The sequence below is a fragment of the Macadamia integrifolia genome, chromosome 3 (genome assembly GCF_013358625.1).
Source record: "Macadamia integrifolia cultivar HAES 741 chromosome 3, SCU_Mint_v3, whole genome shotgun sequence".
NCBI lineage: Eukaryota > Viridiplantae > Streptophyta > Magnoliopsida > Proteales > Proteaceae > Macadamia > Macadamia integrifolia.
The window spans coordinates 14,121,638-14,148,843 of record NC_056559.1 but is presented as its reverse complement, the minus strand read 5'-3'; the positions used below and the strand labels follow the sequence as shown (position 1 = coordinate 14,148,843).

General features: G+C 38.4%; 3 protein-coding genes across 3 annotated transcripts in view; 2 read left to right on the top strand and 1 right to left on the bottom strand.

Moving 5' to 3' along the window:
* The window catches only part of LOC122073332 (5'-methylthioadenosine/S-adenosylhomocysteine nucleosidase-like), a 37,578-nt gene extending 20,067 nt beyond the window's left edge, over positions 1–17,511 (top strand). The window contains exon 9 of the mRNA XM_042637907.1: positions 17,158–17,511. The gene's annotated coding sequence lies outside the window, so the exon portion shown is untranslated. The remainder of the gene's footprint in view (positions 1–17,157) is intronic.
* Positions 519–17,511, top strand: LOC122073333 (5'-methylthioadenosine/S-adenosylhomocysteine nucleosidase-like). The gene is made up of 9 exons (XM_042637908.1): positions 519–871; positions 983–1,046; positions 1,661–1,752; positions 3,958–4,064; positions 4,753–4,827; positions 5,512–5,586; positions 8,081–8,173; positions 16,877–17,075; positions 17,158–17,511. The coding sequence occupies exons 1-8, from the start codon at positions 778–780 to the stop codon at positions 17,072–17,074; spliced, it is 798 nt and encodes a 265-aa protein (XP_042493842.1). The 5' UTR covers positions 519–777; the 3' UTR covers position 17,075; positions 17,158–17,511.
* A 3,435-nt stretch (positions 17,512–20,946) lies between these two features.
* LOC122073330 (troponin T, skeletal muscle-like) lies at positions 20,947–22,563 on the bottom strand. The gene is made up of 3 exons (XM_042637904.1): positions 22,370–22,563; positions 21,822–22,267; positions 20,947–21,725 (listed from the first exon to the last, which is right to left on the bottom strand). Exons 1-3 carry the CDS (start codon positions 22,443–22,445, stop codon positions 21,174–21,176), a joined length of 1,074 nt encoding a protein of 357 aa, XP_042493838.1. The 5' UTR covers positions 22,446–22,563; the 3' UTR covers positions 20,947–21,173.
* Between the last annotated feature and the right edge of the window lie 4,643 nt (positions 22,564–27,206).

Below are 27,206 nucleotides of genomic sequence, written 5' to 3'. Positions count from 1 at the left end.
AAAAAAACAAAAACAAAAGCAAAAACAAAAAAACAAAAAACTACAAAAAAAAAAAAATGAATGTCAGAGTTTACAGAAGTCAAGAGTTTATTTGGTAAAAATGATAAAGTTTTCTATTTGAGATCGACCCTTGTGTCACAGATAGAGAAGGCGCGTGATGACCACTATGCCCCTTCTGGGCTCACCTCTCCCGATAACATGGGCACAAGGATTACTCTCGGACACAAAACACTTGTCCATAATAAAACTAAGAAAAATGATTTATATAGGAGAGTGTGGCCCTTAAGCCCAAACAAATGGGGGCAAAATGATCTGCCCCACTCCCATAAAATGGAAAATGACTCATTTGATGATATTTCCTTGTACGATTCCATTGATGCACTGCATACTCCCAAAAGAAATTCTTTCCCATAAAGTAGGGTTAGTATGGCCCGTGCGACTAGAATTCAAAAGTAGTCAAAGTATGGGATGGATCCCCGTGCCTCTCTAGTCCCTATCGTCGTATCAGAATTCTTCCACTTCAATGTCTGCCTTCCACCATTGGGAAGTTTCGAACTTGGTTTTTGGATCATTCGAAGAACACGCCTTGAAAAAGTTTAAACCAATGAAAACATTCGATTTTCTACTCTAGAATATCATTCTCTTTATTTTTCGTACCAAGAAATTTTAACCCTCTCTCTCTCTCTCTCTCTCACTCACACACACACACACACACACTCACGCGCAACGTGGAGTCCGACAGCTCGAAAGAAGAAACTGAGAGAACGAGCGAGCGCCATGGCTCCTCCTGAAGACGACACAAAGGTTACAGAGGAGGCCATGGCAGCTGAAGAGGAGGAGAAGCCCATCTCCACCATCGTTTTTGTTATAGGTAATTGACCTGGGTTTTTTTTTCTTCTTCTCTATTTTCGTTTTTTTTTTCTTCTACTATTCTCCTTTTAATTTTTCTGTTTTCATCCTCCGGTTTTGGCTCGGAGTACAGCGATGCAGTCTGAAGCGCTTCCACTTGTGAACAGATTTCAGTTAACGGAGGATCCTGACTCTGTGTCAGTTACTTCTTTCTTCACTTAGCTTATTTCTACCTCTCTCTTTTTTATAGGGTTTTAGACTTTTAGCCAACTTACTTTCTCTTTTGGATTCACTTGTTTATCATCATTCATTTGTTACCAAAAGCTTAGTTTAATTCTTCAAAATTTGCATAGAATATATATTTTTTTATAGATTACTCGAACAAAAAATTGCATACTATTGATATTTCTTTCTAGTACGATTGTCTAGTCCAATTGCTTCAGTTTTTTTCATTCATTTACACGTCTTTCTTGCCCAAATGTTCAATGAGGGAAACTGAATGAAATTATCGTGTTTGCAACTATAGATTATGTTTCTCCGTTTAGCTTTGATGGTGCTTGTTTTGATGTCATTCTTATTACTTATGATGACTTCGGTCATCCATTTGGGTTTTTGCGGCTTCACCTTGTTTTCTAATCAAAGAAATCATTATTACTATAGGCAGTTGTGGTTTCTTAGTCACTGTGTTGTCCTTTCTGTGAGCTTCTTTCAGTCATTAGAACAACATCCAATGTTCTATTGGTTAGTACTTCTCTTATATTGCTGGTTTTTGTTCTTTTGTTTTGAGATGGAATTTCTACTGTCTTTACAGGTTCCCTAAAGGGTTTCCTTGGGTAAGATATCATGGTATTTACAAAGATCTACATATCAATATAATCTGGCCAGGAAAAGATCCAGTTTGGGGTAACGATATGGTTTTCTCATTATTTTCTTCTTTAGTTTTTCGAAAGATGAATGAACATATGTATAGGAAATATACATGACAACCCCCTGCCCACCAACCTTTTCTGTATCATTATGAATGTACTACATTTGTAACTTTTGAAATAGATGATACACCTCTCCCATTAATGACAGGAAAAAAAGAAGAGGAAGTGATTGCATTGCTATTTCTTTCTTGGAGAGTTTTGTGTCGTCATTATATGATTTGTATTTCTTATTAGCTCATCCATCCCCTGTTAATATGGTGGCTATCAACTTAAAAACCCATAAATCTCATTATGAATGTATTAGTGAGCAAGTTTTCAGGTCCAAGTGCAGACAGGTCTGTCTGAGTGGAATGAGCTATGTTAGATTATGTCTTGGTTCAGCATATTTTACTGCTTTTGGGATTTAATGTATTTTGCTTTCCTAAAATGGCTACTCTTTTGAACTGACTCCACAAAGTGAATAGGTTGTAATTACTTGAATCTTTTGACGTCAGAATATATATCACTTGCTGCACCCTGTAGTTTCTGGAATTTTTCTTCCTCAGGTGATGGTAGATTGTGTGGTGCAGGACAGGTTTAGGAAATCTAATACAAGTCTAAGGATTAAGTGAATTTGAGTTTGGGAAGGTCTACTAACACAAATTCACAACATACATGTGGAAAATCAGATTTACAGCCATGAATGATGGAAAATTCCAAAATACAAGTGCAGAAAATTCATTCTAGGATTCATGGAAATTTAATAAAGGGTACCTGATAGGAAATATCTTCCTTAGCTGTCCCACGAGTTGGAATTCTGTGATCATGTACCAAGTCACTGCCAAGCTCCTAGAATCTGTCCTTAGTGCCTCTTTGCTTCTAATTGATGAATCGTCATTGTGTTTGAGGCTATAATTTAAGGTAAAAGTGGGTAAATCAGGACTGGTAGAAAAGGAATAGGGGAGAGGAAGAGGGTGGTAGCCTAAGAGAGAAGAGTTAGGAAAGAGAAGGGGATTTGGCTTCACACTAATTTCGATTCACTCCAAGGTTAGGAGGGAATAATCACTCATGCTGCAGAGAATGAGAGAAAGTCTCAAAAGTTCCAACTAGAAAAGAAAGGAGGAGAAATAACTCCTTAATAACTACTTTTCCGGCAATAACTACTCCCTAATAACTACTTCTGAAGCAAACTCCCTAATAACTCTTTTACAACATTAGTACATAGCAGTTTGGACACTAAATAAAATAAAGTAAGCTACACATGAGTAAACATAAATATGCATCCACATAAATTAGTAACAGACATCTAACCACAAGGAAGTGGTATGTTGCTTTGTACGTCTGCGTCCCCTCTGATACATCCTAAATCCCTGGATGATGTCCTTATCATTGTCTTTATTTGGTAGCATTTAGATTTTAAACTAACTAGTAAGGGTAATATATTTTAATAAAGAATAATAGCGTAAAGAGCTTCTTGTTACATCTCGATCCGTTATTTGGTGTGCTTATTCAATTTAAATGTAGCACAAGGCTATGGAAATAGGGATATAGAGATGATAATGTTAAGATGGATGCACAAAAAAACTAGAAGGATAAAGTAAGGAATGAATGTATTGGAGATGATTTGGGAGTTGCCCTAATCAATGAAAAACTCCAAGAAAGTCGTTTGAGATGGTATGTTCATGTTTAATAGAGGCCTGGGGACGCCCCAATAAGGAGAAGTGATCTTATTCTGATTGAAGGAGCTAAAAGAGTTAGGGGCATGCCTAAAATGACTAGAATTGATTGTGAGGAATGACATTCATAGTCTTGGTCTTGTCCCAAGTGTGACCTCGGATAGAGCCTATTGGAGGGCAAGGATCCATGCAGCTGACCCCATTTAGCTGAGAATTTCCTGACTTCTTGGGCTGTGCCTCTTTCCTCTTACATTCATTCCTCTTTTCTCATCTCTCATTTCTTAATTTCCCCTATTTGTTTGGACCTTAGTTTTCCCTACTTTGTTTTGCACAGATCCATGTAGCTGACCCCATTAAGTTGGGAAAAGGCTGGATTTGTTGTTGTTGTTGTTGTTGTTGTTGTTTATACAAGACTGTGGCCTAATGGGATAATATCTCAACTCTGTAAAGCTAGTTATATGCGTGTTTTTGCATATTATTCTGTTGTTGCTTGACTACTAATTCATTGAAATATCTTTCCTCAGGAGTTAATAGTGTAGGCACAGTTTCTGCATCCCTTGTGACATATGCTTCTATCCAAGCATTAAAACCAGACCTTATTGTAAATGCAGGCACATGTGGGGGCTTTAAGGTGCGTTTGTGATACTTCCCTGTACTGCTGTTCACCTAATATATAATAGTGTTACTACTGTCCTTAAGACAAAAATAATATAAGTAGCACTTTGTAGTGTCGATTCCTTTACACTAATGCAGGAACTGTCTACATACCATTGTAATACATCTTTGCAGGTCTGTATAGTTTCGTTTATCGGATCCAGTTTCAAAAAAAAAAAAAAAAAAAATTGTTTCAGCCTGACTGTATAAAAAATTGAACAGCTTCTCATTTTCTGATCAATATATGGAGTCCTGCACCGAGTCTGCTAGTCGTTTGTAGTTTAAATATGTGAATGCTACTATTTTCCTTATTGTTATCTTTGGCACTCTGATTTGTCATTTTCTCCACCCATCCTTCCCCATTTATTTTCCAGCTAGACTGTAGGTGTCTTTGTACATTCTCATTCCTCCTTGAAAATAACAAGGAATAATTAATCTTTCTGCTCTTCTAGACTTTTCCTTCCACCCTCTTAACTCTAGTTCTGTTATGAAAGTAGTAGTTGCCTGGTAATTTTGTTTTTATCCTAATGACACATTTCATTCCTTTCTGGGTCAGAATGTTTTAGCAGTAAAATTTTTTTTTTTTCTGCAGTATAAGTTGTATAACTAACTGTCACATACTGTTTATGGAATGTGAATAACACATTAGACTTGAAAATTTTCAGGCCAAAGGAGCATGCATTGGGGATGTCTTCCTGGCTTCTGAAGTTGCTTTTCATGATAGAAGAATACCTATACCTGTAAGTCTTTGTAAATATATTGTTCCTTGTACATCATTTCTTTTGGAACTTTACCCAATCAATGAGTTATGAGAGTCGTGAGAAATGATTTTTTTTTTGGATAAATAAATGAATTCATTACCAAGAGAAAAACAAAATACAAAGTTATTATTTAGAGTAACTATGTGCATTCTTTTTGTTTTATATATTTATTTATTTTTCCAGATGAATTTATATTTGAGGGTTTCTTGATCTGTTCGAGGGGGATGACGTAGGATGGTAATGTGACGAAGGAGAAGGTTGGGGTTTTGATGTTTAGAACATATTGGATAGGAAGGTCAAACATGAAGCCCGAAAGTGAAAAGTCCATGGGATTAGGACTTTATGAATTATTGGATAAACTTGGGAATTTAATTGTGAAAAGTAAATATTTATGATAATCCAGAAGAGAATTACAAAGTATTGGAAGAGTTGCAAGTGAAGAAAGGTGAAAGAAAATTAGCAAGTTTGAAACCTAGCGATACCACCATAGCCATCATCTATGTCTGAATGTAGATGGCCTATATTCTTAATGAAACCAAAATTTCAAGCTTTTATGTTTTACATCAAAATAATTCTATCTGATGACAGATAGTTCCTTGCTAAAAAAAGATGTAACTTCTATTTATTTTTGAGCTATTTGCAATCTCTCTATTTCTTCTGCAGGTTTTTGATCAGTATGGAATTGGTGCCCAGCAGACTTTTTCAACACCGAATCTCTTGCAGAAACTTATTCTGAAGGTGATTATTCTGCCAACCATATGCTTAGACTGGATATTTGATCACAGGCATGAAATCTCAAATCTTATGCTCCCTCTGTTCCTCAGCGCTGTCCACTTTTGGGCTTTTTGACTGTTTGAAAAATGTATTCTGTTTCAAGCAGTTAATGTAAAAAAAAAAAAAATTGGTTGCTTCTTATTTTACCCATTTTGTCACACTAACAATTTCATAAGTGAAATTAGTATTAATTGAGAGGCAAACTTGAAAACAAGTTAAAGAAAGTGAGGTATTAGAATATGAAAATCAAATCTTTTGAATGTGTGTTTCTTCAAAGTGGACAATCTTTGGGGAACAGATGCGGCATTACTTTAATTTAATTTTTGGTGCTTCATTCTTTGATATAATCCCTCAACCTGTTTCTTAACTCTGACCTTTTTTTCTTGAAAGCAAAGTGGTTCATAGAGATCACAAACACCAATTTTAAGCAAAGTGACAGGTAGAGTAGGAAGAGTGAAGTAGCAAATAAGTTGACACAAGAAGCCTGGATTTATATCTTAATAGTGCTTAAGAGGCGGCAGGACTCCTACAAAATGTCCCTACCACCTTTTTGTTTACCCTTTGTGACCTCTGAAGCCTGGTCATTATGTTCAAGGGATTGGATAACATACTGCACATTGCTCTCAACTGATTCAAATCACAATAAGGATTGGAGATTGACCTCTGCTCGACTCCCAGCCTATCAGGTTGTGGACTCAGAATTATTAAGAATATATCAGTAACCAAATTCTAATTAGACTTGAACTGCAATAGAGGCAGTGGAGACTAAACATTTAATCATTTTAGGAAACCCCACCTGATTTTTTGTGATTATAAAACATTGATAGATTCCCTTGGAGGACTGCTTGGTCTCAATAACAATTCACATCTTGTATATGGGATGTGGAGGGTCTTTCAGAATGTATCAGCTCGTGACTAAGGGGCCAGGTTACTGACACATGAATTTATCATGTAAGGTAATCGGTGCACCCATGGCATTCCAAACAGTTGAAGGTAAAACTTCTGTGTGCTTTTCCTATTTGAGCAAACCAGGCATGAGCTTTGTTCCTTTTACCATTGTTGCCCTAAGTGCTTTGTTTGGTCAAGCGAGCGATAATGCTTGCACCCTATTTAGGTCTGAGCCTGGGCATTAACATCTTGTCCATTGGTTATGTACGTTGGTAATTTGTTGTAATTTTGTGTGCTTGTATGGTAAATGCTGTCAGATTGTGTTAATTGTTATAAGCTATTTGTAACTATCTTTGTTGTTTATTTGTGTTATTCATTGTTCTTTAGTGTTTTGATCAATAAATCTATAGTTTGTGAACTTGTCGTTGACCTCCCTAGGTAGCAAGCTTGTTAGGAGAGGAGTCAAACACACTGGCAAGGAGTAATCTTTGGCATCCGTGCGTGCTTCCCATCGTGTGAAGCACTTCTACCTGCTGGTCTTGCAGATCCTCTTCCTTATCTATATCTGATACCTTGCCCACACACTTACATCTCCCAGTCTGATAGTCGAAGTCATCTCTGCTGATCTGGCCTATATTATTGTCTTTTGCAGAATCACCGATGTCCCCCTAACGCAGTCTGAGAGTCAAAAGCTGGACTCGTGAAAGAAAGATTTGAAAAAATGGATAAAAATTACCTTCCATCCATCAGCCCATCGACTTCTCGTAGCAAATGCCTATCACAACCATATCATAGAATCATCAAATGTTTCTTCCCTTTCGAGATGATCAAACTAGCGCCCTTCCTCCCCCTCAAAAACTGTTTTCACGTGGTACACTAGCCAGCTTCCTGTATCCATCTTTTCCTGGGAGCAAATGACTGATGCATTCTGCAAAAAAAGAAAAAAAGGTTTGATTCCAAAAAGGAGTCACCATGGCCGCAATCAAGTTGTATACTAAGTTTCTTGCCACACTGGCTGGTCTTATTCCTTACCCTTTTTATTATTATTATTATTATTATTATTATTATTATTATTATTATTATTATTATTCAATTTCTGGTGGCGCTACATCAAATGGTTCCTCATCTTCCTTTCAAACTGGACTCCTTTTTAATAATCCTTCCCCTCTGAATCAGATGACCACCAGTTAGGATCTTATCTGATATTGCTGGCCAAATGTAAACTTTTCTTGCAAATAGGGGCTCTTCACACAATCTTAACTGGGAAGGTTAGGTTTTGGTTGCATAATTTACTCTTTCAAGGTCATTTATCAGTACCCTTTTTGCTTCAATTAGTTAGGATATGAAAATAGACAAATTTTAGGCCATTTGTTATCTATTGGATGGTCAATCAACGAAAAGATGTAGTAGATCGTTAAGCATTCTCACGAAGTGCAATATTCCTAATCCTTGATGTAGGACGCTGCCTATACTATCATATCATTTCTCTTTGATAACATTTGAACATCTCTGTTTTCTAACGGGGTAGTAAATGGGGCTGGTGGTAATGATTCTTTTGTGCATGTCTCAGACTGGAAAACTGTCTACTGGGGACTCTTTGGATATGTCCCCTCAGGACGAAGCATCCATCATTGCAAATGATGCCACAGTAAAAGATATGGAGGTAAAGTTATTGTTTCTTCCATTTATATCATTATAGAATAAAAAAATAGCATTTCATTTTGAGTCTTCAACATTTTCTCTTCCTTTTCTTTTCTACCTGTCCGGACCCCTGATGCGGCTTCGAGTTCCAAAACACTAAATTTGGATCACTGTGGGCCCACCCAAAATATAACTAACTTAAAGTGAATGGATAGTGGCAACTCTGTAAATTCTGTGAACAGTTTAGGATCTTGTGAGAGAGGAAAAATCCGGTATGTAAAGGTAAATAGTTTTGAAGAGGAGGGAAGCATCTGCTATTTCTGCAAAGGTAGGGTAAAATATACACCACTTAAAGAAGTGAGGACCCTTTCATAATTATGAAGAATTATGGTCCTTTTTATAAATTAAGAAGATATATCTTCTTCTTCCACCTTTTGTATACCAGAAACCATCAGAGAATAGGTTCCCTTCATGGTTGAGAGAATTCTCTCAACTTTGGTCCCATTGAACCAGGATTTCAAGGGGGTGATTTGCAACTTTCAATCCTATTGAAACCACCCAAAACAGGTTCAAGGATCAACCCGATGAGATGGGAAAATTCTTTGAAAACCGGGTAGGCAGAGGTTTCAGATTCAGAAACAGTTTGAAGCCTAGTTCACTTACCAGGGAGATCGATTTGGACGGAAACTCTAGGTTTAAGGTCACCCTAGGGGAGAGATCGATCCCCAAAGTTTCAGTTTGATCCTAGTTGTAGAGAGGGATAACAGCAAACTTTCCTCAGATTTGCTATACCGCAAACAGAGAAAACTGGGAAAGAAGAGAATGAAAGTAAAGGAGGAATAATACCTGAGTTGGGAAGAGACCAAGAGCAGCAGGGAGTCAGATACAGAAAGAAGAAGGAACAGTCAAACCACCTTTGCCTTCACAAGATCCAGCATAAGCTCAAAGTTCCATTCATTCTCTTAAAAAAACTTGAATCAATGGTTATATGCATATTTAAAGACTTGTTAATGTAGACTAGGATAGGGGTCTAACCAAGTCTTAACTGCAGGAACTTTTAAACTAAGAACAACCATAAGCGACCCAACAACATAACAGAAAATCAGAATAATATAAGATAGTTCAGCAGGCTATGGATTTCAATATGGCAGTACTAATCAGGTCAAACCAGCAGCAACCTTTAGAACTAAACCAGGGATTGAAAGTAGTTAAATTGGATTTAAAAACAACTGTAATCCATGAACCAAAGTCTGACACAACAGCAAGATTTAAACCAGTCCAATCGATCTCAGTTTCAGAAATTCTGTAACTGAATGGTAACCAGAAAACAAGGACATTAAAGCACCAATTACTGAGACTACACTGAAGCATAAAACCAGCAACCAATCCAGCCATATCCAGAACAGATCGATTCACAAATCTGGGCAGAAATTAGGATCGGCAAGAATAGGGGGAAATCCCATAACTGCTGATTCCCTGGTCTGATGAACCTCAAATTAAGATCGAGTTCCCCTCTATATAATCTTAACACTTGATCAAAAGAAGAGAGCCATCGGATGGCTGGATCTTCAGAACAGTATAGGGGCAGTAGGAGAGAAACTTGAAATTTTCAGAACCAGAAATCAAAAGCAGTTCAGATCCCTTACCTGGTTTGAAGAACCTTGTAATTAACTTTGAAAAGAAAGAAAGAATAGTTGAAGAGACCTCTTGGACTTCACGCCGCAAAGAGTCAATTGGATCAAACACCAATTCCTTAAGCCTTGATCGAACACAAGACCACTTTGATCAAACACAAACCAATCTCAGCATAGACATTGCAGCAGCAACAGTTTTTTTTTGTTTGTATAAATCGTGGGCTACTAATGAGCCTCCTCCTTTATTTATAATAATGATGGGAGGGGTGATTACAATTTAGTAACTTCAAAGTTACTAAAAAACTGAAATAAATATTACTAACATCTAGTTACTAAATCAAGAAAAGTAAACTAGGAAATGAAACAACTGGAATTAGAAACTAACTTGTGACTGAAAATTAGAAACTAACTAGGTATTGAAATTAGAAACTAATTAACCCCATCAAATCCCAACTAAAAAGGAAATTAATAAAAAAAAGAAACTAACTAGTAATCCCGTTCTCAATCTTAGAGCCCTTCTTTTAGGCTAAAAAAAGTGGCACAATACACTTCAAACCACATGGATTAAAGGCCCAACACTTATACAACCCAAGCCTAGGCTTATTCCTAATAAAACAAGCCTATTTTGGTTATTAATCTGCATCAACTCTCCCCATCTTGAAAAAATCCATCCTTGAATTTTGTAGTGATGAGGTGGGAACAACATGTGAATATCAGTTGTAATCGTTCCCAAACAGAATTCAGGTTGCTTTGTAGACTTTTGGAAGGTAGTCTTCAAGGCGTGGAGCTTTCTCTTCAAAGAACCATGATGGCATAACAAACTCTATATGCTCAACCTCTGAATCAATACCAACTGTGAATGTCGTGTGCATAGAGTCTTCAATATTGGTAACATTCTCATCAAGGGTTGGAACAAACTCTTCCTTCTCTTCATGAATCTCAGAGACGTGTTGTGGAGTGCTTTCAATTTCTACCTTATCTTCCACAGCTTTAGTCTTGTCTACTATGCTCTCTTCAATGAAGAATCCTTTAGTGGAGTCTTCTTCCATGGTTTCAGCCACCAAGACATTCCTAATCACGTAAATGTCATAATTGCCATCATCATTAGTATCTCCCTGGTCATGGTTATACCTACTGTCGTCATCATCATCTTCCAAGGGGTAGGGGTAAAGGGCTGACTCATCTTCCCCGTTGGCTTCTTCAATTTCAGCCACTGCATTAACCCTTTGCTTATGTGGGCAGGACTTGGCAAAGTGTCCTCTTGGTAATGAAAGCTCTGTACCTTGTTGTTGCCTATCATAGGTGCATTTCCTTTATAATCATCCCGTGAAGGAAAGGTGGCCTTTGGAGGTGCTGAACTATTAGGTTTAGTGACTGGAAAATTCTTCGTGACCTCTCCAACTGGATAATCAAACCTTTTACTAGCCTGTGCTATGAGCTCCTCTGTTCGTTAGGCCTTGTCAAAGAAATCCCTCACTGAGTATACATCAACAACACCAATTCCCCAGTTGATTTCAGCTCGCAATCCCAATCGAAACCGAGAAAGTAGTTGCCTCTCATTCTCTCTAATGCATGTGCGAGAATAAAGTGCATCAAACTTATTCATATACTCCACCATAGTCATATTTCCCTGAGGAAGAGAATTCAGTTGGTCTTGTATACGAGCTCTAAAATTACGTGGCAAATACTTGTCAGATAGTTCAAGCTTCATCTCCTCCCAAGTAATAGGCTCTCTACCACGGTCGTCCAACTCTTGCTCATAGGTTCTCCACCAATCATGATCAGCCTCAACTAGCTTAGCACGAGCTAGTTTCATCTTTCGTTCCTCAGGTAGGTCATAGTAATCAAAATAGTCATCCAAAGCAACTACCCAATCATAGAACAATTGGGCGTCATGTCTACCATCATACTCCTTCAAGTCAAGCTTAACCTTCTGGGAATCTCTTGTGTAACTCTGTTGTGCAGGAACCCTTTATGGTGCTCTCAGGTTAGGGTTTGCTCTCCTGTTAGCCAACTGAGCAGCTACATTCAATGGGGCTTCCACTTCAGGTGTTGTATGTGAGTCACCAGTAGGTTGTTGTGGTTGGGTCTCCACAGCCAACAACCTTGCATTCAGTTCAGTCCGCAAAGCTTGCTGTTCAGCCTTCAGTTCAGTTCTCATATTCTATAGCAGCTCCATAATAGTAACTAAGGTGGGGGCATTGTTCTCAGCCATGCTCTGATACCACTTAATGTAGACTAGGATAGGGGTCTAACCAAGTCTCAACTGCAGGAACTTTTAAACTAAGAACAACCATAACCAACCCAACAACATAACAAAAAATCAGAATAATATAAGGTAGTCCAGCAAGCTATCGATTTCAATATGGCAGCACTAATCAGGTCAAACCAGCAGCAACCTTTAGAACTAAACCAGGGACTGAAAGTAGTTCAATTCGATTAAAAAACAACTGTAATCCATGAACCAAAGTCTGACACAATAGCAAGATTCAAACCAGTCCAATCGATCTCAGTTTCAGAAATTCTATAACTGAATGGTAACCAGAAAACAAGGACTTTAAAGCACCAATATCTGAGACTAAACCATGAAGCATAAAACCAGCAACCAATCAGCCATATCCATAACAGATCGATTCACAAGTCTGGGCCGAAATTAGGATCGACCAGAATAGGGAGAAATCCCATAACTGCTGATTCCCTGGTCTGATGAACCTCAAATTAAGGTCGAGTTCCTCTCTATATAATCTTAACACTCGATCATAAAAAGAGAGTCATATGATGGCTGGATCTTCAGAACAGTATAGGGGCAGCAGGAGAGAAACTTGAAATTTTCAGAACTAGAAATCAAAAGCAGTTCAGATCCCTTACCTGGTTTGAAGAACCTTGCAATTAACTTTGAAAAGAAAGAAAGAATAGTTGAAGAGACCTCTTGGACTTCACGCCGCAAAGAGTCAATTGGATCAAACACCAATTCCTTCAGCCTTGATCAAACACAAGACCACCATTTTGATCATACACAAAGCAATCTCAGCAGAGACATTGTAGCAGCAACAGTTTTTTTGGTTTGTATAAATCGTGGGCTACTAATGAGCCTCCTCCTAATGGGGGGGTGATTACAATTTAGTAACTTCAAAGTTACTAAAAAACTTAAATAAAGATTACTAACATCTAGTTACTAAATCTGGAAAAGTAAACTAAGAAATAAAACAACTGGAATTAGAAACTAATTAAACCCATCAAAGCCCAACTAAAAAGGAAACTAACTAGTAATCCCGTACTCAATCTTAGAGCCCCTCTTTTAGACCCAAAAAAAGTGGCCCAATACACTCCAAACCACATGGATTGAAGGCCCAACACATATATAACCCAAGCCTAGGCTTATTCCTAATAAAACAAGCCTATTTTGGTTATTAATCTGCATCACTTGTAACAAAAGCTAACCTACTCAAACTCAATGACTGAAGTAGAGTTCGAGTCAAAGTCCATACTCTATCCTATGACTTTAAAAACATGAATAAAATAATAAAAGGAATTTGCACATTAATCCTAGTGAGCCAAATAACTGCATCAGCTCTCCCGCTCCTATCAATTCAACTCTATTGAGTTAGGTTGCGAACCCAAGATGCCCTTGTAATGAATTCGACTAATGTAAGGGTAATTGAGAATCAATAACCCCCAGTGTTGTCCCTTAAAGCTCTAATAAACCAGATCAAATAGCACAAAAATCTGGATATCAGTCTTGAGAAATAAATCCAAAATAGGGTTGTGGGAGGGGTGACCTGTGGATGTGGTTGGAGAGCTCAGATGGAGCTGATACTTGGATCGAAGGAAGGTTCAGTGATGGGAAATAAAACCCCAAAAGGGTTGGCTGATCAGGTGGTTGGACGGGGAGATTTAGCACTCGATCTGTTCTTCCAGAACCCAAGCCTCTTCAGCTGAATTCGATTCTGTCCAGGGCGGTATTATCACTATTCTTCAGTCAGAAGTGAATGCTGGTCTCCAATTAAGTATTAGAACACTCTTCTTTTTTCAGTCTTGGGTGTAGACCTGTAGGCTGAAGAAGTCTTGATCGTTTCCTTCAAATGACTACTTTCTTTTGCAATCTTGCCATATGCAGTTGCTACATCAATTGATTTGAAGTCTTCCATGGCAAGCTTTGACCAGATATTGGTGTTCAGCCTGCTGATATACCTTAATAACCACTGTTACTTTGTCTCCTAGAGTCTGCATTTGTAGGACAATTTGTGGAACTCCATAGAATAAGTATCCTGTATCCACTCTTTTACTGTATTGATGGGAAATAACCATCTTGTTGAAGAGCATCTTCTCAAAATTAGGAGGAACAAATTTTTTTTGTTCATTATCTACTTCATAGCCTCCCAATTTGTGATGGGTTCAAGTCGCTTAATTAGCCTTGTTTGTAACATGTCATCCCACCACAAACATGCATACCCAGTGAATTTGGTGAGATTAGCTCGCACTTCTTATCATTTGTAAAAGGACTTGTAGGCGAAATCCACTCGACTTTGATCAACCAGTCAAGAAAATCCTCAGGTTCTTTCTCTCCATTAAACTCTGGTGGTGATTGATCAATTAACTCAATTAGGGCCGGGCATGTTCGGTAAGCCTTTCCCTTCCCTGCTTCAAAACAAGCTGAAAAACTACAGTGTGCTAACGCACTACGGCTAACCTCAACCTTGATACCATAATCCCTGTTTGAGAATTGCTATGTGACATCCTAGGGAATATCTGGCTCAAGTTGCTTTCTCAGGGCATATCAGTTATCCGTAGAGCTCCAAACTGAGAACTGGTGTAGACGGTCCTACTTGGTCTTTTCTATTTGTGTGATGTGAGAGGGTCCAGCAATAGTAAGAAAATTCGAAGAATTTTGGCTTTGATACAATTGATGCATCCTTGGGTTCCAAAACCCTAAATTTGGATTGATGTAGGCCCACCCAAGAGGTAAATAAGTCAAAGTCAATCGATTGTAGCAATTCTAGTTTAGGATCTTTTGGGAGAGGAAACAAAATCAGAGACATAAAGGTAATTAGTTTGAATGGGAGGGGACAAATCTGGTATTTTCAGCATAGGTGGGGTAATTAGATATCACTTAAAGAAGTAAGGGCCATTTGTAATTATGAAGAAATATGTCCCTCTTTATAAATTAAGAAGATAATTATTCTTTTTCTATCTTTCATAAAACTAGAAGCCAGCAGAGAATAGGTTCTCCTTGGTTGAGAGAACTATCTCAACGTTGATGCAATCAACCAAGGATTTTAGGGGGGTGATTTCCAACCCTCAATCCTATTGAAACCACCCAAAACAGGTTCAAGGATCAACTGAAGTATATGGGAAAATTCTATGAAAACCAGGTAGGCGGAAGTTTCGGATTCAGCAACAGTTCACAGCCTAGTTCTCTTAGCAGGGTGCAGGGTTTTAGGTATCAGTATTGGTGGATCCATTGATGCGACCAATCTATATCAGTATTGGCCATGACCAATACTGATACGATACTGATACAAATTGTTGGTACTGGGAAAAAAGGCGACATTTTTTTCTAATTTGCAGCTGATTCGAACCGATACTGTCTGATACGGATTGGTATCATATCAGTATTGGCTGTGACCGATACTGGATCCGATACCGTGCCCTAAATCTATGGCAGGGATCGTTTTGGACTGAAATTCAAGGTTTAAGATCGCCCTAGGGAGAGAATCAATCCCCAAGTTTTCAGTTCGAACTGAGTTGTAGAGATGTAATTCCTGCAAACTTTCCTCAAATTAGCTATACTGCAAGGCGCAAACACAGAAATTAGGAAAGAATAAGAAACAGGGAGGGAAAAGAAGAGAAGGAAAGGAGGAATACCTGAGTTGAGAAGAGACCAAGAGCAGCAGCAGAGAGAGAGAGAGAGAGAGAGAGAAGCAATAGCCGAACCACCTCCAACTTCCAGAAGAAGCAAAGTTCTTTATAAAAACTTGAATCGATGGTTACATGCATATAGACTTGTAACAAAAGCTAACGTACTCAATGACTGAAGTAGATTTTGGATCAAAGTCCACACTATCGCACGACTCTATCAACATGAATAAAATAATGAGAGGAATTTACACAAACAACCCCTAATTAATCCTAGTGAACGAAGTAATCTCATCACCCTGGTTCCTTTTGTCGATGGAGAAATTTGTTTATGAACCGGTGAAGTCTGCTATAGTTATCAAGGTTTTGTAGCTATGGGGATTTTATGATGCTGGCTGCCAACTTGATGCAGCAACCATTAGGCAACATAAAAAGCACTGGTGGATTTTCTTCTTTCATGTCTGCCTGAACATGGTACTGGAGCTTCCCTCTAACTGGAATCCCGTGAACCTGCAACCATCATTCTAGTACATCTTGGGTATTGCAAAGCATATTATTCGATTTTCTTAAAAACTAGGGGCCTTACAATTTATCTCTGAGTTTGAGCAAGATGGAAGGACATCCAAGGAGGTATGCTGTAGTACAGAGTCTAGATATTGGATGGAAAGATCTAACTGGTTTGTAAGAGGGGTTGTCCTCTGGAGGATGTGAATGTAGTCCCATTCTAGATGGATGTCCTTCAAGCAATTTTCTTCCATAACTGAAAGTTCTAGATTAAAATTATCTGTAGCTGTAGTTTGTCAGGCAACCTTCCAGTTCATCCAATGGGTGCCACTCAGTTGACCAGGAGCAGCTCCTCTCCCGTGACTGGAGTGAGTCGAGTGACCAGTCAGAAATGAGAGAAGCCAGGAGTCATCCTGCAGGCCCTACCCCCAATAAAAATTTCTCACTGGAACTCCAGTGACGGGAGAGGATCCTTGCACCAATTAACCTGTTGACTTAAATATTGGGTTGATCTTGCCTAAGATTCTTTTCCAGTCTCTTTGTTTTAAGGTCAATTCCTACTTCCACACTTGGTAATTTGTGTCAATTCTGTTCATGCTTTCTTTTTCACTTGGGCTGTCTGTTGGTCAGCTTTTATTTTTGTTTTCTGTTAACTTGTCCTCCCCCTCCCCGGCTCACTGCTGTATTTCTAGCTTGGAGTTCCATAATGCGGCTAGCCCGTTCTCTTTCAGGGTGCGGCAGTGGCCTATGCAGCTGATCTTTCTACGGTCCCAGCAATATTTGTAAAAGCTGTGACAGATCTAGTGGATGGTGACAAACCTACTACAGAGGAATTCCTGGAAAATTTGGCGGCGGTGACTGCTACACTTGATCAGTCAGTCATGAACATCATTGATTTCATCAGTGGGAAGTGCCTGTCTGAACTTTGAGGTTCCTACCTATCCTCCCTGTTTCTGTTCCCATTAGATAAGTCTTGTCAGAATGATGCTGATGAACTTCTATTTCTATACAGAATTACAGATTCAAGCGAAATGGTGGTCTGAGGTGAAAAGCTGAAGCTCTTCTTTGACAACAGCCATTAATGGAGAAGAACATACTCTTTTGATATGATCCTCATTGTTTTGACTCAAAGGGTGTTATAGTGACTTCAAATCGATTAATTAATTTACTCAATTTCCTGCATAATGTCTTGCTGATTTAAGCTTTCACCGGCGGTTAAAAAGCTTCAGATATTGTAATAGGGAAGTTGAAATTTCACACATTATCCAAATGCTTTCCCAGAGCTGTTGTGAAAATAGCTACTCCCTGGCTTACCAAATCATATTTTCTAGGTTGATTTACATCAACCTCCCCTGGCATTTGCTTATATTACGTCCTCTCCCCTAAAAATTCGTTTATTACGCTTAAACCCAAAAAACTAACACCGTAAGAAGCGTTAGTTTTAGAATACAAAAAGACATAATTACCCCTGGCATTTGCTTATATTACGTCCTCTCCCCTGAAAATTCGTTTATTACATTTAAACTCAAAAAACTAACACTGTAAGAGGTGTTAGTTTTAGAATACAAAAAGACATAATTACCCTTCTTCTTCTTCCTCCCACTTCAGATTTGTGTACTCTGTTGTGTTACGTGGACTGAAACTTTGCAAAAACTCACAAGGAGTTGAAGCTTGCTCACTCAAGAAACCGAAAGCCCCACAAAAATTAAAAGGAGAGGAGGTGGTGCTTCCAGCAGGGCTTTGCGTGGGAACACAAAGCTAGCAGGGGTTGCAGCAGAGCTTTGTGTGGAAGTGACAGAGATAGCAGGGCCTAGCGCTGGAGAAATATCTTCTGAATTATTAACTGAAATGTTGGGCTGTGATTTATTGGTGAGTTTGTACCGCCCAACCTTAACACCAGGCAACCAAGTGTGCCTAGGGTGATGAAAGCTCTCCCAGATCAGAAGAGGAGTTGGAGACATGTCTCAGAATAAGATTTCCAGAGTCGAGAAGTGCTGCCTCTGTAGACTTCTAGGACATGGAGGTCAAATTTGTTGACCAGAGAACCGTTTTCGATGAGTCAAGAATGACCAGATTCCCATCCTCTAAGAGCTTGAGTTGAGAGGAATGTTTATCAGAGAGGGGTTCATCTCTGTTTGTGACCCAAGTGATGGTCTTCTTTGATGTATTTCTGTACCAGATACCGACATAGCAGTTAGAAATTTTTTCTTGTCAGCCTGAAAAAACCCAATTCAAATTTCCCATTTCCTTCGGAGGCTATGGTCTGATCTCCAAAAATAGATTCACTAACAGAGAGGGTACCAGCTTACCATTCAGGAGTTCTCTGTTTAAACGCCTCTGCAACTGTGTGTGGATAGTGAATGAAATAGAGGGTTGATGGCGAAAGGTGGAATCACCTCAATTGGTGGCTCTCTCTCAGTTGTGAGCCTCTTGGGCGAAGCTCAAGCTACAAATCATATAGACTTCCTAAAAATCAAGAACTAAAAAATGAATCATTGATGGGTTGTTCTGTTAGAGAATAAAAAATTTCAATGGTGTGTAATTGTAAAAGCAAACTACTGGTGCTTTCCCGTGATCGTCCTCTTCCTCCGTGCCCAGAGAGGAACTCAAACTGAAGTTTGGCTGTGTAACTTGTAGGCTGAAACATAACTTGGGTATCTGAGAGAATTAACACCTTGGTTTTTTTTCTTATAACCAAGGTATCCGAGCTAGCTTGCGCAAACCTGAGACTGTGCGCCTAATCCACACTATCCCCAGCTTGTCCTAACCATCTAGGCAACCCGCAGGTGGATACAGAATAAATAATAAAACACACACACACACAATGCACTGGGTTCATGTCTTCTTGAATTAGTACATAGCTGAGTGTTCTTATCGTTTGTACACCATGTAAACTGACCCAGAGATTATATCTAAACTAGATGTTGATTGTGTGATTACATGGGAAGCTATGGGGATTTGGGTTTTGTTTGGGAGATCCAAATTTCTGCTGAAATAGAGTAAGAGTTTTGAAAGAAGAAGAAAAGGGCAATTTCGGGTTTTCAAAATTATTTAATCAACCTAACGGCGTCAATTTGTGGGTTTAAATGTAGGGCGAGTGGTAGCAAGACATACGTATTGCAATCTTATTTTCACTTTCTTTTAATATTAACCGTCGATTTAAGTTTAGATTAATCTAAACCATCTATTAGTTTTTTATATTGTAACTGATTCCTAGTTTTTAGGGTGGAGAGAGGACGGATGTGGTTACTTAACTTGTCTAATATTTTTTTATATAAATAAATAAAAATCCAATATAAACGGACTCCTCCTTAGATTGTGTTGGGAAATCTCAATTCTCTCTCTCTCTCTCTCTCTTTCTCTCTCAAAATAGGATGAGATAAGAAAAAAATCAACATAACTATTTTCAAGCACTAAGCATATGAAAGACACACATATCCAAATACCATGTTTACAAGGAAAGGGATTTTCACAGTATGGCAAAAGACAAATTTGAATTTATAAAGTGAACTATTTACAACTTTGTTGAATATCTAGGATTTTATTATTACTTATTGGGTAGATATTATTAACCTATGAGAATTTATCATGGATGTAAATCTTCACTGATTATTGGTAAACAAAACTTCAACTAGACTGGAGAGCGGTGAAAAAGGAAGAAGAAAGAATGAACAACCTTGAAGAAGAATCAATGAGAGAGAGAAAGAGAGGGCCAAGATTTCTAAGCGGAATGAAAAGATGAGAGAGTCCGCTTATATTGAGATTTTTATTATTTATTTATTTAAATATTAATAATATTAAACAACTCTGTTAGCAAGATTAACATATTTAACATGTGTCAATCATATAGCAGGATTAACATATTTAACACGTGTCAATCATATCACTTACGTAAACAATTCACCGAGCTTCGAACGTTCTGCATTCCTATTTTTCTGCACGTACCACGACCATTTTGCCTTAAATGTAATAAACAAATTTTTAGAAGGAGAATTAATTTGGGCCAATGCATACATTCCAATTGTACTAACGCCGTGAATGTACAGGATTTTGTCAGTTCTTTTTTATTGCCAACAGAAATAGAATATATTCTTAGATTAGAAAAGAGGGGAAATAACAGGGCCTTCAGGAAATTACTGAAGTGATGAGGAAAATTAGCCTTCGTGACAAATCCATCCACTGGTGGCATGCACAGAAATTGTCAACTGTGGAGCATTCCGACTTTTGTTGTCAACTGTGGAGCTCCCAGATTTGGTCTTCTACTGTTCATTCCTTGGAGATCGGTGCAGTGCGTTGCATAACGATGAGCATTATTTGGTGGGCACAGAAATTGTCAACTGTATTCCGACTTTTGTTGTCAACTGTGGAGCTCCCAGATTTGGTCTTCTACTGTTCATGCCTTGGAGATCGGTGCAGTGCGTTGCATAACAATGAGCATTATTTGGTGGAAACTCTCAAAAATCTACTCCCAAGAGATCGGTGCTGTGCGGTGCGTTGCATAACATTAGGAAACCCTCCTCAAATGGGAACCCTCCCTGGAAAAGGGAAATCACTGAGTTTCCAATCTCCCCCCCCCGCCCCCCACTCCAACCCATTGTTCTTTATTGTTTCCCCTTTTTGTGATAAACTGTAAGTGCGGTTACTGGTTCTCTCATTCTTCCTACTTCCCCACAAATAGTCCAAATTTTACGGAGCATAACGATGAGAAACATTAATCAGACCAATTATTTGAGAGAAACACTAATCAGACCAATTATTTGAGAGAAACACTCGAAATCACAACCCCGCCATCAAAATCAAATAGTCAAATTGAGTGTTTTGTTTTTTATCTCTCTCTTGTTGACTAAATTAGAGGGCAAAACATACCACCAATTAAACAATCTGAAAATGTATCAAGCTCTATATGACATACATTCAGGAGCAAAACTAAGCAATTGCGTTCAGGAATCAAAATCGTTTCGAGTTTCGAGTTTCAAAACATACAGAAGAAAGAAGTAACAACAGAATAAGAAATTCTGCCTCCATTTGTCAATCCTCCTCTTCTTCCTGGTGGAAGCGAAGGTGCTTCCCTTTCGGAGTGGGCAAACCATTCAAACGCAATACTTCAGGTGAAATACTCTCCGAGACCTCCTCTGCTCCTTCAATCTCGTCGTCATTGTTGTACACGAACCGGGTATGCTTGCCCTTGAACTCGGGCATTCTCTTCTCTTGAACGATCATCTTGCTCAGACCCTCGCACAGTTGGTCAAACACTTCTTCTTCTTCTTCTTCTTCTCCTTCTTCTTCTTCCTCGTAGTAGTTGTCATCTCCTTCTGCTTCCTCTCCTTCTACAATTTCTTCTCCATCTTCATCTTCGTCTATAGTACTAGCGTTGACCTGAATGGACCAAACTGAAGCATCGTCTTCCTCAACTGACTTCTCTAGGCCGTGAGTCTCGCCTTGGTAAGTCAGCGCAGACGAGCATTCTGATGAATCAGAGATCTCTGACTTCTCAGAGAAATCAAACAGTAAAGACCGAATCGTCACATTCCTTACAGATTCCAGAGAATCTTGCTTCGTTTCTTCTATGTCCATGACCGCCTGTACATTATAAATCCAACAGTCGAGTTTCATCAATAGGCCAACAAAAAAATTTGGAACCTAATAAGATGAATTTGGTCCAGAAATTGATCAGACCTGAGGAATCTTGGATTCTTCGTCTACATTGGAGGACGGCATTTCGGAGGCGGAGCCGTTTAGAATGTTCTTGATATCTCCGCCGCAGGAAAGATTGGGGATCTGGGGTGTGTTCGCTGGAGTTGGGGCGAGAAGCCCCGATGGAGAACCAAGGGCGCCCGAGAGATGGAGGGACGGGAGGTGCTCGACACAAAATTTGGAGAACTCAGCCTCTTCTTCGACCTTCTGTAAGAGGGTCTTGACCTGACCCCGAAGCAGGGCCTCCCCAGAACCAGGGGTCTTCTTGGGTTGATTCCTTTTCTTGGCAAAGGAGGAAGGCGTCTCCAAGCTTCCACCAGCAAGGCCAACAATGGGGGAATCGTTCGTAATATCATTAAGCGCCGACTTGTCGCTTTTCAAGTTTCTTTGTCTCGATTGAGACTTCTTTTCAGATTGTTCGCTTTTCCCTGAAAGTAGATTAGAAATTTAATCAAAAAACTGAAAAAAGACTCGAAAACTTATCAAGAGGAGAGATGAAGGGAAATCGAAAACATGACAAGATCGCTTACTTGACGTTGGGATGTTGTTCGTTGCAGTCAAAGCCTGTGATCTTGTAATTCTTCTCATTGATGCGGGAGTCTCCATTATTATTTCTTTGATCGAAGAAAAAACGATTTAGATCGCGGGATCGTTCGAAACCAGAGAGGTGGAGAAAGGAGCAGAAAAATCGAAAGCAAGAATGAAAACTAGTAAAGGTGTTCCATCGGGGCAAGACTGTATAGGGTTTTATAAGGATTTGAAACGTGCACCAACGGTAATATTACCGTTGAATTGCGTGCCAAGGCTGTCCTGGTGGAATTCGAACAGCTTCAAAACTAGCCGTTGGAGGATTTTCTACTATATTACCCGTATACTTTTTTTTTTTGGTAGATACTATATTAGCGGTATACACGTCTGAAAAATGACTTCATACTGGTTTCCATTTTAGTTTTGATTTTGCTTTCACATTTTTTCCTTTAATTTTCCTTGCAACCATGGAATTTTGGCTGTCCTCTATTGATTGTTCATTTCCCAAATTTACCCTCACCATTCCTATTTTACTTGTTTGAAAAAAAAAACAAAAACAAAACAAAAAACAAAAAACTACATTAAAAAAAAAAAAATTCAATGTCAGAGTTTACAGAATTCGAGAGTTTATTTAGTAAAAATGATAAAGTTTTCTATCTGAGAGCGACCCTTGTGTCATAGGAGGAGAAGGCGCGTGATGACCACCGTGGCCCTTCTGGGGCGCACCTCCCCCTATATAACATGGGCACAAGGGCTACTCTTCGACACAAAACACTTGTCCATAATATATAACTAAGGAAAATGATTTATATGGGAGAGTGTGGCTCTTAAGTCCAGACAGATGAGGGCAAAAATGATCTGCCCCACCCCCATAAAATGGAAAATGACTCATTTGATGATATTTCCTTGTATGTTTCCATTGACTCTCTCACATGTGTAGGAACTGCATTCTCCCACAAGAAATTCTTTCCCATAAAGATAAAAAAATTCCACTGGACTACATTCAACTATTTGAGTTCATCCAAATCCATCACATCATTAGATATTTTTGCTGGACAAAGCCCATAATTTTTTTTTATGGCAAAGCCCATTTTTCACCTAAAAAAATAAAACCCATGTAGAAACTTTATGAAAAGGGTAGAGACAACATTAATGCTAAAACTAAAGCCTTTGTATCACCTTACTCACTAACACCTCCTTTGTCTTCTTCCCACGATTCTATAGTAGGATTCGTTTTGACTTCTTTTCTTCCTGTCCTCTTTGCTCTTCTTTAACATATGTATTTTAGGGATTTGATCTAACTATTAGAACGGATTAAATCCAACAGTTATATTTATATTCAGATTTATATCATAGGAAGAGTGTTCTCCCAGAAAACGAAATAGAGATACAATGGAATAGTTTCATACATTGAAGGGCAGCCAAGTCATTTCATGGGAGGAGGGGAAGAGAGAGAGAGAGAGAGAGAGAGGATGACAGTGTACTCTCTCCTGGCGGAGTATAGCTTATGCTAGTACTCCATGAGCCTTTCTCTCTCCAAACAAGACAGGGGCAAATATGTCATTTTATAGTGGGGGACAAAAGATAGACACAAAGAGGTACTTGTGTACGCTATGCTTCCAGACAGAATTTATCTTAAATTAATAATTTGGTTTTTTTTTTAAAGAAAACTAATAAATTGTTCTTGGAATATGTTTAGGAGCGTATCTACTCTAGTACTCTTAGGTGTCTATCTCTCTAAAAGCACTAGTGTAGGCTGCGCTTCAAGACAGAGAACCCTTCCTTTTGTTCTTATAGCAACACTTATATTGGGTCAGGCCTAGAGAAACCCAACCCAGCCCAGACTAAGCAAGCTTAGAGGCTGGGATTTTGGGGGCCAAATGTCGAGATGGGTTTCATTTTTAATATACAACCTGTTACATAAGTATCGTAACATTTAATAACTTGTTATAATGTGTTCTAACCTTTTTTTTTTTCTTTGTGGTAAAGATAATGGGTTGACTTTAGAGTTACGCAAGATTGGGTATGGCCCAAATGAAGCCCACATTTAAGCTCAGGCCTACCTATTGGGCTGGTTTTTTTCAGGAGAAATGTTGGGCGAGAGTCCAAATCACAAGAAAGAAACCAAGTTTCCTGGAATGGCATCACAATACAAATAATTTGTTATCTTCTTTTTCTGTTTTTCAGCTGTGTGAGGTAGCTAGGTAATTGGACTCTCGCGTAAGTCCAGAGATTCCTTCCACCTTCTTAAAATATAGTAGTGATAAGTTTTTTTTTTTAGAAAGTAATAGTAAAATATTAGTCACGGTCAAGTGTGGCCAAGTAGCCCAGTCAAGATTTCGTCATCACATGTATATTTAAAAAATCATTTTTTTTAACCTTGACTTAAAGAAACTTTTTTAAAAATAAGAATAAGGATAAAAATAAAAAAAAAATAAAAAAATAAAAAGAAGTTTATAAGTTTTGAATACACCTATAAAGGTATTGTTGAGACTGTCAAGATTTTCTCATTGCACCTTATTAATGGAATCTCTTTTCTTTATCCATTATTTTGTCTGCTTTTACAGATTGAAAGCGAAATACTTATCTTTTGAGTGGTAAATATAGCCAATTAAAGCACTCAATCTTTTATACTTGGTAGAAGTGAAAAGCTTTTCTATAAATGAACATATTTTTTCTTTTAAAGAATGAGAGAAAAATAATAAAAAAAATAAAAAAATAAAAAAGTGGGTAGGCATCCGATACACCTTGAAGTCAGAGAGACTTTCTGCCAAGTAAAATGACGAAATTGCTCTTAACCAAAACTGTGAAGATTGAAACTCATAAAGATTCCTTGCGAAGCGCCCTTTTTGATATGTAATGAAATCGAATAATGCAAATTACAGATATATGAATTAGCAAAAAAAAAAAATCTATGGCCCAAACTTTAACAAAATAAAAATCAATTAAAATATGAGAAAGATTAATTGGAGTCTAAGTGTGGATCAAACACCGTAAAAAAATAATACTTAACCCAGACTCTTCTAATGACTTGTTTGGTGAAACGTCATTTACATATATTCGGTGTCGTATTATAATCTCCTCTGAGGAGGAATGTCACATAGATCTATGGGAATTAATGCAAACGCTACTACTAGGGGGAAACCACCAAAGAAAGAAAAAGAAGTTGAGAGATATCATCATCTTAGGTGAGAAGCCTTAGGCCTTCGTCACTGCAAATGGAGGAGAAAAGGCCAACTTTGCAAGCATTCCTGCATAGCTGTAATCCGTGCTTTCCCACTTGATCTCCACATCCTTTATGTAACATTCTAACCACCTACTTAATGGGCTGGATTAGATAGGCAGTCGGTGATATTGACAATTACTGGGCCCATCCAGCCAGCCCAAAAGGGGGTCTGGAGTTTGTACTAATCTATCACAACTCTTTCCTAATAATCGTAAGAAGCCAAAATTAGGCAGAGTCGGCAATAGTTTGGAAGAGAAATGTAACGGAGTGTTTGGGTTCAGGACTACGCCTACACCCTTGCAACCAAGCCATGTCATGTTACTTAGGATAGGATAGCTCTTGAAATAGTTCAACTCTCTGGAGGTTAAAAATTCCATTTTATTGTCAGATCATATTACATTGTCTGTTTCATTGCAAGGGAAATAAAAGGAAAGGGAAGAAAAAAAATCATATTTAAAAAAGAAATATTTGTAATCATAACCTCATGTTATTATACCATTAACAATAATTGCGCAGCGCAATATGAAAATTTTACTTTCTTTCCCTTAAATATCCCTTGCGATCAAACATAACCTACGGGATAATATTCTTTGTGGGGGAATGTAGCTTCTTTCAGAGTAGGGGTGTAAATTCTGAGCCGGTATCGATAGATGCACTGAGCCTGACATATTTATGGTTCAACTTAGATCGGCTCGATTAAATCTGATACGTTTATAAACAGGTAGTACATGGTACAGCCACCTAGTCTGATAACTGTCTGACCGACCCCTCTAATACTACTTGTATTTTTTTTTTTTAATACTACTTGTATTTAGTGCTAAGGCTATTGTGATATGTACAATTGAGATGGTGGTGGTTGTTATCCATACATTCATCTTTTTACAACATAGTTTAATTGATTTAAACTTGGGTTGTGTATGCATAATTTAATTGATTTGATTTTCGTGGGTTAAAGACCGACTATCTTAGTAACTTAGCTGATACGCCCAGCTTTAGCTTAATCCATTTAAATTATGAGATCTTTCTTTATTATTGTCAGTCCATTTCTATCTCTTTATATTGATATTCCCCTTTAAACTCATTTAACAGACCATTTTAGACTATTTTAAAGAGGGCTTGTTTAAATTCTGTTTAAAGTTAAATAGGTTTGTAGTCCAGTTAAGGCCCCATTTATAGCAGCCCGATTATCAACAGTACTAAGCCTGTCCTAACTAAGCCCGTTTAACTAAACTGGAGTTCATGTTGCAACCCTAGAATTTGGTCGAGCCCGGCTATGCCTGACCAAAACTAGCCCAACCCGACCGCTTGATAGCCTATGCCAGAGTCTCTCTCTCTCTCTCTCTCTCTCTCTCTCTCTCTCTCGTGAAATAACCTATATGGACAAAGGAGAGAAGACTGTAGACAGGGGTGCTAAAGAATGAGGTCATACTCCACTTAACACTTCCTCTTAAAGAAATCTCATTCCTACATGGCTACATCCATATCGGGATTAATGGGATTGAGAGTGCATGGAGAAACATCAACAGAAGCATCATTTTTTCCATTTCATAAGGGGGAATCATTCATTTTACAATCCCATCTGTTTGAGCACAGGGACTATACTCCCCCGCAAA

What these genes read in the sequence shown, in the direction of transcription:
- LOC122073333 (XM_042637908.1), top strand. Translation starts at nt 778, where the DNA reads ATGGCTCCTCCTGAAGACGACACAAAGGTTACAGAGGAGGCCATGGCA. An exon ending in CACCATCGTTTTTGTTATAG is followed by an intron (nt 872 to 982) that starts GTAATTGACCTG and finishes CTCGGAGTACAG; the next exon opens with CGATGCAGTCTGAAGCGCTT. An exon ending in CCACAGTAAAAGATATGGAG is followed by an intron (nt 8,174 to 16,876) that starts GTAAAGTTATTG and finishes GTTCTCTTTCAG; the next exon opens with GGTGCGGCAGTGGCCTATGC.
- LOC122073330 (XM_042637904.1), bottom strand. Translation starts at nt 22,445, where the DNA reads ATGGAGACTCCCGCATCAATGAGAAGAATTACAAGATCACAGGCTTTG. An exon ending in GAACAACATCCCAACGTCAA is followed by an intron (nt 22,268 to 22,369) that starts GTAAGCGATCTT and finishes ATCTACTTTCAG; the next exon opens with GGAAAAGCGAACAATCTGAA. An exon ending in AAGAATCCAAGATTCCTCAG is followed by an intron (nt 21,726 to 21,821) that starts GTCTGATCAATT and finishes TATAATGTACAG; the next exon opens with GCGGTCATGGACATAGAAGA.